Here is a 13,665-nt window from a genome sequence, read left to right as displayed (position 1 = left end):
AATATATTTAGGTATTGCATTCACGTTGCCATGATGACCCAAAGTGACCTCAATTCAGCCAATCGCAGCGCTCTTGAATGTGCACCGACAAGAACGGAGATTTGAACAAAGTCGTGTATTGCAGAACTATATGCAACTTCTTTTCCCCAAGTGCTGCAGCCTATTACATATGGCCCAAAACATACATTAACATTGCTCTTATCAGCAAATTTGCAAGTCATGCTGTTTAACTTTGGCTTAAAACATTTTTAGGATTCTTAGGGTTCACCATTATACAGTAACAAAAGTGCCAGAGGACCAGGTGATACAACCTTTAGGATCCTTACAGCTCAGGATTAACACCCAAGGATCCTTACAAGTCAGGGTTAAGACCCAAGGATCCTTACAGGTCAGGGTTAAGACCCAAGGATCCTTACAGGTCAGGGTTAAGACCCAAGGATCCTTACAGGTAAGAGTTAACACCCAAGGATCCTTACAGGTCAGGGTTAACACCTAAGGGACAGCAGTGTGCCAGTTTCCAGAGCAACTTAGCTGTAGGTACACCGGCTATTCCGTTCAATTATCAGTATGCAACGGGCAACTTTAAAAATGGGCATAACTCGAGGTTCAATGGAATATTTTTCTCATTAATTTTGACTTTCAGTGCACTCTATTGATTAAACGGACATGTAATGAGGTTTACGAAGAAAACACCCATTACATGTGTAATAAAGCTCGTTGAGGCAACTTCTGGAATCCGTCTTTTATTCAACTTGTATACAGCTTTTACTTCACGCTGCTAACAGGCAGCGTGAGAGGGACAGATAGAGAGAGAGACACACTGCCACGTGGCAACCCGGAGCCCCGCTCCCGCGTGGCCCCCTTCCTCTGTTCGTTCCCGTTCTGACCACGTATCGTTCGTCTCCACCCCTATTTAATATCCAGGTCACGTGGTACGTTTCCCCCAATCCTGGTTAGCCTCCATGGAATATTCCAGGCCCCCTCGTAAGCTGCCGGGACCACGCCCCTGACTCATCTCCCCATTGGCTGTGGCCAAAGCCAGCAGAACCAATCCCCTACTTACAGCTGTCACCTTTCCATTACGTCAGGGCAACACCCCTAGGCTTCCCCCCATTGGCTATAAACCAGGACCGGCAGAGCCAATCATCATGACGAGTTGTGATATGTCATTGAGCCGGATATATCCTCACATTACACATGTAAAAGCACTGTAAAATGCTTTTTTTTACAAGTAATGACTGCAAAAGCAGACCTTCCACAGAGATATTATATGCATTCCACAATGTGCTTAATCATATAATTATCATACAACTTTAAGAAGGTCCCTATGTTGTGGAAATGAAAGATTGAGTATGGCGATGCGTCCTTTGTGTTGACGTCAGGAAGTAGTCCAAGACTCCATGTAAGATGGAATCATGCACAGCCATAACTGACAAACACCGCACCACTTGAGAAGGACGACACCAGTTATCCCCGTGTGAAGTGTCAAAACTCATCCTGCACACCCCCACCGCCATCCTAAGCGCTACGGGATCCTCACAGTGATTAACGAATCATAATCGATGAGTGTCATGTTGCCACCAGGAAAACAGCTGGCAAGTGTGAAGCTCAGCAGAGCTAAGCAGCACCGGCGTAAACGGAGCTGCACTTGCAGTCTATGGTAAAACTCTGATAAGACATGGACTGCACATGCACTATAATGCTGATATTTCAGTAAAAATTATGGTGACAAAGATGTTAAGTCTTTGCAATTTTTTTAATTGGTTCCATTCTGGTCTCAAATCAATTTTCTGCTAATCTCAACAGAAGGAGGCAGTAAATGTTTACACCACCGCCACCGTATACTGAATAGTGAGTGCCCATGCGCAAGCCTTCTCTTACAATCCCACTTTAATTTCTAAAATAACTTTCAGTGTATTATCAGCACACTGCACCACCCAACCCAGTGAGATCCTGTTTTTTTCCCAATGCTGTGGTGACTGAGGGTCTCTGCCTAGGTCAGTGCAGCCAGTAATGAGTCAATGATACTGGATGCTTAAGTATGCCAGGAGGTGTATTGGACAACAGGACACAAGCAGAGCCAAAACAAAACAAGAAAAGGGTTCATGGACCGCATCTGTCTCTGGTGATCATCCGTGACTTATCAAGACTTACTTTCATCACGGGTCTAAAATTGTATAAATAGCTCATTTCACCCAGAGTAATAGATGAATTATCCCCAACTCCACCGTTTCATGATGGAAATTTAAAAATGCTCTATCTGCCTCTAACCCTCTGCTCTGTCCTGTTCTTTCGTCCTCTGTTCACAGGCAAATTCCTTTCACTTTATCGAGTTACTTTGATGAAAGGTGGCTTCATGAAATTAGACACAGTTTAATGTTGGTCAAAGTGTCCAGGTCAAATGCAATTTTAATATTCCACCGTAAATTAAAGGGGATTTAAAAGCTCTTTGCCATAGAAACAGAGCTATTCTCTCTTTGAACTGCCAGTTCTAACCCAAGAGACATCACATTCTGAATAATCCTCTGCTTTTTAATTTCTTTATTTTCATTCTGTCACTTGGCAACACTGGAACAAATAAACAATGAGGTTACTGTATTACCAATCCATTTGCGAAGACTGCATTGTACTCTCGTATTCTTTCAAAATGTAAAGGGACATTGACCATATTTGTACACGGGTCTCTCAACCACACTACTAGGCCAAGATTGTAATTAGTGTGGTGCACCATCACAAATAAGACTCACAGTAGCATTTTAACAGCGATTGCATATTCATCCATTCATTTGCTAGCTGTAAAACAAAATTGCTTTTCATGAGTATGGCAATCAATGCATTTGGGATTTCACTACTTTCCTACTCCAACCTGAATCAACTGATATGGGTCAGGGCTTTATAATGTGGTGAACCACCAAAGCGGAATCTGACCACGTCGCATTCTGACTCGGTTTGCTAGACTTGCTATCAGAGGCTGCAAGTTCAAATTCCATTAAATGCACAATTTAGCCCATCATTGCGCTGGGGTAAATAAAATGTCTTCCAATTTGTGGAAAATAAACTGTGGTTGTCCTGTGAAGTGAAAGGCACTTGTCATAACAATGTGGAACTTGAACCAGTGACTCAGGGCATTAAATAGATATATTGACGCAACCTCATGCTCAATTGAGCAGGAACTCCATTTGACCGGCTCACATGGTCAGATTGAGAACTCGACAAAACTGCGCTAAATCATATTGTCATGGCGATTTTTTTCATCATTTGTGCTCTTGGCTTCAATAAAAAAAAACGTTGCGTAGAAAAAAAAACTTTTTTTTTAAATATGCCCACCTCCTTCTTCTCCTCGCTGCTCTTCCAGCGGATGTGCGCGTTTGCTGCCGCCATCGCTTCAACAACAAACGTCGTGGTCACGAAGCTTTGAAGACAAACAAACATGCAATTTGTATTAGGACTGCATAGGTCTTCGCAGTTGTGCTGTACAGCTCTCCAAATGTGTTTCCAGATTGTACAGTGTGCTGTTCCGCACGATGTCCGACATTTTGCTCCATGTTCTGTGAGCTTCTTCAGGAATGTAATCCCGACAGGTTTTACCGAATTCATTTCCTGATGAAGCTCCTAGCACGTGGAGCCAAATGTTGGATATCATTCCAAACAATGTGCGCTACAACCCAAAAAATGTATCAAGGCACTATGTAATCAGAATTATCATTATAATATTGCATGGTGTGTTTAGGAAATAACCTCTTTTAAAAGGGTACTGGTTTGGTGAACTAATAGAATGTAATGCCTCAGTCTTTGGAAACACTGCTGACCCTATTTGATCCATTCATTCCCAAAAGGCTAAACAACACATACAGTAATTAAAACCCCTTAACAAGGTAAACAGCAATTTAAACGTACCCAACATACAAAGTAATGGCCTGCACTAATCCCAAAACAAGTACATTTCCAATGGGGCCATGCTAATTGTTAATGAGATTTCAACTACTCATTTTATTATTTCTTCAATGCCAAGCGTCTTACTCAATCTTGCATACATTGCCTATTTTTGACCGTTAGTATAAGTGTTGTTTGCGAGTGACTCTTAATTCTGGAACGGTACATTGATTCTGGGCCAGCACTTGCCCTGGTATTCCATTGTCATCAGGATTAGGGGTCACGATTCTATTCAATACTCAATCATATTTAATATATTATTGTAATGCGTGTATCGTATTGTTTGGTCTCATTTGTTCTATTATCCGACAGGTGACATGCATGAGTACAGAATAAGTGAGGCAAGGGCAGGACACATTGCAAGAAGATGAGATGACCAATGGATGAAACTTGTGATGGAATGGCAGCCAAATGAGAGAATGTGTCCAAGAAAATGAACCCTGTTGCGACGGAGTGATGAGATCAGCCCATGCATATGATGGATTGTGGCATCGCACGACCGAGACAGATGCTGACACCATAGAGGCCTTCATCCAGGAGTGATTTGACAATGGCTAATGGTTATGAAGGCATAAAAAGTAATTAATTAAAAAAATATTCTTAGATGCAAACCTTTGTCGATAGACTGATTATAAGAATAAACTTAATTGATGAATCAACGTATGCCTCACACACGCATTTAGGCTGAGCTGCCTAAGGCCTGGCTAAATAGAAGAAACACTTCTCCATCAACGTGCATGCACACGCACACAAATGACACACAAATTGATTTGCAGTGTTTTTTCCAAGATCAATGGTCCTTAAAGGCAGAAAACACTGCAATAAAAGCAGCATGTAAAATCTCATGCAATGTTAACTTAACTCTCAAGCCAGAATGGCAAAAAAAAGCAAACCTATAGGTGCGATAGTCTTATGAAGCACCGTTAACCCAAATAAAACCCGTGGATGAAATACATTTAATAACATTTCACAAAGTGTCCCTCGATTCCCCACTGCAAAATGCATTCCGGTTCAATTGCTTTATGGATTGGCATGAGTTTTATTTACAACATTGTGTCGCATTAAATGCATTCTTAATGGTTGCGTGAATTTTATATGGTTAACCCATTTTTGTTCATGACAATGAAAATAATTATCAATTCTCACTGAAGGACCAAGAGGTAAGATGCCTCCTGTTACAGACATTACATGCAAATTGTAAAATAAATACACATACGACTTCAGAGTGCATGATTTATCAAAACAGCAAATGATTGGCTTATTAGCACAAACATTATATCAATGAGCAGCTCAATTACTCTAAACTTTTTTCAGACTTAACTTCTTCCTTTTGGAGTAAATTTACCTGAATAGAATGGTTGAATTCCCCATTGACTAGCTAATGAAAAGTTTGCAAGGTAAGGTCAAAAGTCCAATTAACAGGATCGCAACCGTCAGCTGAAATAGAGAGCTGCCAAGTTATTAACCGTTTAATAAACCGGGTAAGACTGCCCACAAAAAAACTAGTTTGCAAAGCATCTTTACTTCGCACTACAGTGAGAGTAGCAGAATAATAACAAAATTGTACTGTGCAAGCTAGCGGAAATAAGAATGTATGGAATTGCCGTTGATGACTGGTGGCACATGTTCCACCTGTACTTCCCACTACGGCACCAGATTCCTACGCAAACAAAGAAAAGGCAAAGATCCCCCCCCACTCCCCCGTATAGCCTTGACATACTTTTTGGGGCAAGTGCTGTGAGCAAGCACCTATTTAGGCCGGTATGGCACACGACGGGGTAGGTGGCCAACACCACGCCCAACCGTCTTTGTTTCCCAAGTGCTGATGTTTACACACTGCAGTAGGTACTTATTTAAGGCTGAACCGAGCAGCTCAGACTTCCGCCACTGTTACTGCTACACTACCGCTCCCCACCACACACCCAAACAACAACAGTCGTCATTTGCCACTTAGTGGTGGTGATGTCATCACAGTGTCTGTGTCAGGACGAACATATTAACACTCAAAATACACATACACGGCCATTGATAGATACCTCATGAAGGCGAGGAGGATGAGGAGGAAGAGGCTGACGAGCCAACCAGCCATGCCAAAGGCCTTGGGCATCGTGAGTGCTCCAGTCCCCACGATCAGGTTAAACATGTACACCAGCCCCACCTGGTGGCATACAGACACAACGTAAAGGATCGTCCATCTAACCTCATGATGATGACGACTGTCGTGAGTCCAAATGGAATGGATAGCAAATGGGTTTGAATAGGACTGGTGGGACCAATCCTGGCTACGCAACATTTTCCACGCTTAGAACAGACCATGCACTGAGTCTTGTGTTGCATCTTTAGTCAGGTGTTGTTTATGGAGTCTCTTCTACTTGGTATCCTCCATGCACCGGATTCAAAAGTTGCCATAACAGCCTCGCCTACCACATGGGCAAGTACTTTTAGGGAGCACCTACTAAAGCCCACGTGGCACACAAAAGGGTGGTGTAGCCAGAACCATCCTTGGCCCTCATTGTCTCTCCAGTGTTAATATTTACAAATCGCGGCAGGTACTTCTATAGGGCCGAGTCAACCTTGCCACTGATGTTACACGTGGCTGAAAATCGAACCCAGGTTTCCAGGATCGTAGTGCACCACAGCAGCACAGATTTGTGCACAAACCCAATGAGGTAATCTAACTATGGAAACACACAAATACAGGTGACATAACAGCAAGTATAACTACACAGCATGCAAATAGATTCAAGAGTGCACGTGTAATAAACTACTGCACATATGAATAAATAAATACTTTAGTACATTATATGCATACAATAGCTCACACAGGTTATATAAAGTCACACCATCATTTAAATTTATAATGAATAAAAAGTATTAGCGCGTAACGTATAGAGGCTTCAGAAAAGCATTACTCCAGGTCAGCGATCCCTGAAACGCTCAATTCATGAAGCAACTATAACCAACTCTAGAGCTGCAATGTTATTGGAGCACAAAATTGACCCATTGATTTTGTTAATGCAATTTTCCAAGCAAAGAATAATGGCAAAATTAGATTTTAGATGAACCCCTATTTCTATCCAAACTGTGGGAATTAGTCTTCTCCCCATTTGTCTAAATAGTTATATTATGTAGATTTAACCCATGCCATTCTGAAGACGATAATGTGATGTGACATTGCATTTAGCCAAATGAGGACCTCTGCTTAAAATGTGTTTATAATGAGCCTTACACATATAAAATTCAAGCACTGAGTGGTAATATTCATAATAAAGGTTTTTGTGTTGGATCGTGTTATTTATAAATGTCGCAACCCTCCACCACCCGACACAGCCAATCAGTAAAAAAATGTGTCACGTTGACAAAAGACAAATATTTATACTCTTAGGTGTTTTCGGTAAAGTCACGTAGGGAAAAATAAATAATAAAATATTATTAATAATAATAGCAATAAAAGAGTGATTTATTCTTTTATTTCAATTATTTCTATTATTTTATTATTTATTATTGTCTACGTGACTTAAGAGTATGAATCCTTGCAGTCACGAAAGCTTCAAATCTAGACAAATATTTCACTACTTTAGCCCACCGGTGTGTTGAAGAGTGGATCAATAACATTTACAATTTGAGTAGTACGACGTTTCGCTGGAAATTACATCCAGCATCTTCTGGCGATTTTCCAGAATAGTGAAACCATCCACCTGCTTCCGGTCTGAAATCGTGACGGATGACGTCATCATTGTTGAACCCCATCAAGATTCGCGATCAGAGGCGGAGGTGGGGGCGTATGCAATTATGCAATAGATCAGTAATCAGCCACTTAGCATGTGACTCACCTGTAAGGAATTGCAATGTCATCTCCGCTCATCACTTACAAGTTAAAATCCCACGCAGATATCATCTCAGCTCATTGCCTCCTCAGGGTCAACAATGCGAGGACCATTTTTGGAGTAAGTTAACAGTGGTAATTGTATGGATCGCCTGGCCTTTACCCCAACAAAGATGGAATTTCCACCACTGGCTAATAGCCAAGAAAGGAGTGTGAGTACCACCCAATTCCTTATTTGAACAGGAAAAACACATTTCACTGAAATGTCAATTTCCATCACTACTAACAGAGTAAAATTTCATGTACTTGCAGGTCTTTAACCTTCAGACATGACTTGTGCTGTTGTTTCATGTTTAAATGTATTCACATTCTATACAATGAATTTAAAGTTTGTTTATAATAATTTAAACACCTAGTGTGACAGCAGCCAAATAATCACAGGGCTTCTGTGCCAGCCAGGGTAATATTATTAAAGTTTGAATTTATAAAACATCTAAGTACACCACAACTCAAGTCTATTATAATTGACCATTTGACACTGGTGGAATATTGCCCATAAAATGAATCGGAAACAAAGTGTAATAACTATTCAGTACTCAAGAGACACAATGTCTTGACCCATGAATAAAGATGCTGACAAGTGAAAATTACTCTTTACTATTGCAAGGGCAAACATGACACCAGCAGTCAAGTTAACAACAGTACTGTACCTGGTGTTGTCACAAGCCAAAAGGTTAGTGTCCCCATGTTGAAAGCAGTAAAGGGGCACTTGCTCATCACCACTGTCAGCCCTTGGCAAGTGCAGGAAATTCCCACGAAAGTGTAAATCTTTTATCGATGAAGGAGAGATGTTAGGCCGAGTCAACCTTAAACTTAGATTGAGGGGTGACTCAGGCAATCTTCAAACTGCCCCCACCCAGATTGATGCCTCAATAGAACAGAGCAATACAGATCGTTCAATTATATCTCTTATCAGCAGATACAACCAAATTGTACAGATTTACATAGATTTAATTACATATCATTTGTGACCCTTTACCCATGAGCAATGGGTTAACACTACTGTTGCGAATGTTCTCACTAAATAGCAAATAGAGTCATTTAACAAGCATATTGTGTACACCACCAGAAAAATATAGAAACTCAATAGACAGACAGAAATCCATCTCTCAATAATGATAATTTTTAACACGTAGGCTTTCGCGACCAATATTATTCATAATCCACGTTTTGGGTTAGATCGCGTTGTTTATAAATGTGTTGTAACCCTCCACCACCCGACACGGCCAATCAGCAAAAAAGTGTCACGTTGACAAAAGACAAATAGTTCACTGCTTTAACCCACCGGTGTGTTGAAGCGTGAAACCACAAAAAAATGTGTAAATACAGGCATCGGGGTCGGGATTGAACCCACAACCTCCTGTATACCAGGCGAGGTAGTCAACTTCTAGCCACCGCAGGTACGGTGACGAGATTTCAGGTGCACGCTTTGAACGAAACTGCACTCGTGATGCCATACTCACAAAAGGTGAGTAGAGTTCTCCCGTATCGGTGATGTCACCAGCCATGGCGGATGAGTTTGAAGTGCTTCCAAGTGTCTGTCAACAACGCACCAAGCCACGCATGCACGTAACTTAAGAGAAAATCAGAACTTCTTCAGAGCACAGAGAGTGACCTGCAAGAAAGAAAAACACAATATAGCACAATGCAGAGGTGTGTCAACCTGGGTCATAAACACAGCAAAAGAGGAACAACACTGGGCAGATTTACATCTATGAATGACTCAAGAGTAATATGCAGCAGTATATCCAGTAGGCGCTTTAATGCCTTTAGGGTACTGTACTTTTCTCTTAGTCTGTTGTTTCAAAAAGAAGAGTTCACAGGTTAAGAGCAAAACCTCTTCGAGCTATTTTAAGCAATTGGGCACAGGTCTATAAGGAAATGACAAGAGAAATAAGATAAACATCAGATAAACATCAAACTCCACGGGCAGAAATCTCGTAGGTGTCCACTGCTAATTTTTGCAACTTGTTTCCACTTCCCTCTATCCTGTACCGACATGCTAAGCCCATGCACATCTCGCTGGCACCAATCTATCATGCCATCCAGCCATTCTCGACAGGGTCTTCTTCCACTTTGCCTCCATTATTCCCATCATTCCAGTTTTTTTTTCCTGTTGTTCTCCATTCTGCATGTGCCCAAACAAGCTCAGTTTCCTTCTCATTACCACTTGCATCAAGTGTCATGTTATGTTCAGTCTTTTCTCACTTCTACATTTGTCACCCTTTGTGTCCAAATAAGATGTCGTATCCTTCTATAGCAGTGCATTTCAAATGCCAGTATTTTGTCCTTGTCAATATTTTTTAGTGTCCAAGTTTCACAGGCATACAAAGCTGTGCTGAAAACGCATGTTTTTAAGATGCTCAGCTTGTTTTTTTTAGCTAATTTGCTTGCTTCTGTATATGTTGTTAAATCCTGCCATGAAGCCTTTTGCCTTCGCGATCCTTGCTCTTATCATGTCCTTCATACAGTCATTGTCCCAGGTCAATATGCTTCCCAAGGAGACACATTTTGTACATTCTCTATCTGTAGGTTTCCTGTCATTATTTCATTCTCAATGCGTTTGCTTCCAAACACCATCGTCTTTGTCTTTTCCACATTGATCCTCAGTCCTGCATTCGTTGCTGAATTATTCAGTGTATGAACACTTTCTGCAACAATTTGCATTTTTCCTCTATCAAATCTATATCGTCTGCAAATCTTAAATTATTGATATGTTCACCATGTATCGGTATTCCTGTTCCATCGTCTTAGATGCAATCCATCTCCCTTTCCAAGTATGTAACAAAGGTGTTTGGTGATATTGCATCTCCTTGTCTTGTCCCTATGGTCGTTGTGAACCATTCTCCTATTTCCTGTCCAATCTTTACTGCTGACTTTGATCTTTCACCGTTATCCTGCACAATCTGCGTACATCTTTTTCCTATTCTATATAAATTGAACGTCGCCTACGTTATGCCCTGTTTAATTGAATCAAAGGCGTTTTGATTTCAATACTTAATATTCGAATAAACATCTGTATTCGAATATAAGCCCTGAGGGATGATATAGTCATACCAACAGAAGGAAATAAGGGACAGAAAACATCTAAACAATAAAAAGAAAAAAACTATACGTACACTACTTTAACATAAATTACCAACAAATTAGCAGTTGTTTTATTCGTATATGAGCGGTTATTGAAAATGTACCATAGTTATAATCTCGATGTTACATTTTTTCTCCATTGGGAAATGAGTGAAATGTTGATACTTTACACAAATCTGTTGCATAAAAAGGAATATAAGAGCCAACAGGAGTATATGGGCCTCAACACAGTCACTGCCATTCTCAATACAAAGATCCCCCTTTAGCCTTGACAGACGTTGGGGCAAGTCTTGTTAGTGAGCACCGATGAAGGCCAGCACAACACACGATGGAGTGGGTGGCCAGAACCACGCCCGACCACCTTTGTCTCCCCAGTGGCAATGTTTGCACACTGCACCAGGTACTCATATGTGGGTGAGTCGACCTCGGGGAGGCCCAGGACCAGTTTAGATAATCGTCACTCGTGTTGGCCGCGAGCGGGAATCCAACTCGGGCTACCGAATTCATAGCGCAACGCGCTAACTGCTGCACCAGCCCAATACCAATACCCGCCATTTGCCACCAAGTTACGTCACCATGGCGCCTGTGCCAGGCCAGGTGCACTTTGATGCCACCTGAAGTGTCAAAGGCTCGCTGACAGGATGTCTCAGGACAGCCCCAGGTGCCATGGTTTGGTTGACTGACATGACCGGTAGATGCATCAGCTCTACCCCCTACTGTGCCAACTTGCTGCATTTTAGCCGCAAGGCGCTCTGCTCGTTGTTGTGAGCGTCGCTCCACTGCCCTCCGTTGTTGCTGGAGGGTGACTGCCTCCAACTGCCCTGTAGCGTCCTTCACGAGCCTCCTCCATAGAGGCTGATCTTGACACCGCTGGTACCATTCATCGGCAAGTCCACTCTACTCTACATCCTCCCGTACCGAATCAGTCCATCTCTTCTCCAGCCCGTGTCGTGCCCGTTTAGCCCCCTCTATGCGGCTAAACAGAAGCTGCTTGGGCATGCGGGCTACATGACCCGGCCCTCAACCACCTTCACCTGCAAACCTTTCTCAGGTCTTGAAACCTCATGCCTTATTGTTCCTCACATTCTCATATTGTATTCCTCGGTGCCGTAAGGAGACACATCAGTGGGAACCGTCCATCCCATCTGAGGATCACACATATAGTACAGTACATAGATGCATTGACATACACATAAAAAAAATCAGGCCTTTAATGGCAAGAGCTTCAACTCAGCAGAGTAAACGCTCTCCTGATGACGAGGTTCATTTCCTTGTATCATCAGCCTTGTATGAAGAGTACGTGTTCATGAGTTATGTTTTTTGTTGCCAACCAAGGCAAATGAACAAATGTATCCAGCATATACAAAATGTATTGTTATACATGTGTAGTACACATGTATGTATGTATGTTTAACTTATTTTGCACCCAACCATGCAAATCGGAGGTGCGGGGGAAGGACGCCAAACTAAGCGCAAAAATCAGTCCAGTTGGTTGTCCTTCCCCAGCATCGATGCTCCTACTCCTATGCTCCCCTCTTTCACCAACCTATACGGGGACAGCGTGGGTTAATAAACCTCATTCACAGCCATGGCATGGCGACCCTCAATCCCGCAGTGGACTCACAAATGGCCGTGCGTGGTACCTGTATTTAAAAAACACATCCCATTGGCATGTTGTGCTGTATTACCAGAATCCTGGAGCTTTACCGATGCTCCTCTTGTAGAATGAGATACATTTCAACAGAGGTGCGTAACCACAATACTTGACTGTACAATTAATTCGTTGTATTTCATCGGTTAACGATTATGAAGTTATAATAACATGCATGGAATTGAGTGTTGCATGGAATAGGTTCACGTGACACATGCCGAGCCACGGGAGGCCGTTACCCGCACCACAAATGTTAATAAATTACCGTTTTAATTGTGTGGGGGCCACCATGAAACCAAACTCTGAGATGGCTCACGACACGTGTTGGATCTCCACCTTTTTTCATGGGCCACGAAACTGCCACCGGAAGCGCTCATCTCTCTCGGCGGCCGCGAGCCAGCAGTGGTAATTCCACATTCCCATGGCAGGGGTGAGATCAACCAGTATCAACATGTACCCTACGTCTTCATTAACAAAGCGCGGGAGAACCCATGTAAAACGATTCACGGTTAGTAAACCAAACCCATCATCCCTCACGCCTCGGTGGCCGGTAAAACACAGTACAACTTGTGGAAGGTCAGCAGTGGTCGTTCGACAATCTGGCTCGTACACAGGAACGTGGAATGTCCACCACTGGTTCACAATGCATGTACACCAGTGCTCGGTGTGTACCACACGCACACTCCTCACCGAATATCACGCTGGCTGGTCGCCGTGGAAACGCGTCGCCACGGTAGCCGGTTGCCCTGGTAACTGGTCGCCCCGGTAACCGGTTGCCCTGGTAACCCGCTGCCTGAGGTAACCGGGTAACCCTCACGCAGCCTCCCGCTTTGAACGCCGCCCGCTTCCCGGTATCGTCACGTGGCGGGTGCTCCGGCGGTCACGTGAATTACAACGCGGGGTGGGGGCGACGACTTCATCACGTGACCGGGCTGCCGGGCGGACGAGGCCGCGCAGTCAGTCACGTGAGCCCGAGCCGCTATTTTAGGGGCGGGGCTTTAACGCGGTTGGGGGCGGAACCCAATGGTGAAGGGGCGGGGCCCGTTGGACTGGGCTACCATGGGTGGGCGGAGCTAATCGCTGTGGGCGGAGCTATATGGTTAAGTAG

The 13,665-nt window shown here is 43.0% G+C and overlaps 1 protein-coding gene across 6 annotated transcripts in view; it reads right to left on the bottom strand.

Annotated features, from left to right (window-relative positions):
• LOC133347352 (transmembrane protein 104-like) overlaps nt 1–13,512 on the bottom strand; it is a 133,326-nt gene extending 119,814 nt beyond the window's left edge. For 2 of the 6 annotated variants that reach the window (XM_061559564.1, XM_061559613.1), the window contains exons 1-4: nt 13,248–13,512; nt 9,283–9,357; nt 5,970–6,091; nt 3,328–3,412 (exon numbers count right to left, since the gene is read on the bottom strand). In XM_061559564.1, coding sequence (XP_061415548.1) covers nt 3,328–3,412; nt 5,970–6,091; nt 9,283–9,327 — 252 coding nt within the window. In that variant the 5' untranslated portion in view covers nt 9,328–9,357; nt 13,248–13,512. Of the gene's footprint in view, nt 1–3,327; nt 3,413–5,969; nt 6,092–9,282; nt 9,435–11,940; nt 12,052–13,247 lie in introns of all 6 variants that reach the window. The other 4 variants (XM_061559593.1, XM_061559602.1, XM_061559582.1 and 1 more) reach the window with 4 other exon arrangements.
• Between the last annotated feature and the right edge of the window lie 153 nt (nt 13,513–13,665).

This window comes from Lethenteron reissneri, chromosome 3, assembly GCF_015708825.2.
Source record: "Lethenteron reissneri isolate LAM-NWPU_2019-01 chromosome 3, ASM1570882v1, whole genome shotgun sequence".
Classification (NCBI taxonomy): Eukaryota; Metazoa; Chordata; class Hyperoartia; order Petromyzontiformes; family Petromyzontidae; genus Lethenteron; species Lethenteron reissneri.
The sequence above is the reverse complement of the archived record's forward strand: the minus strand, read 5'-3'. Positions and strand labels throughout refer to the sequence as shown.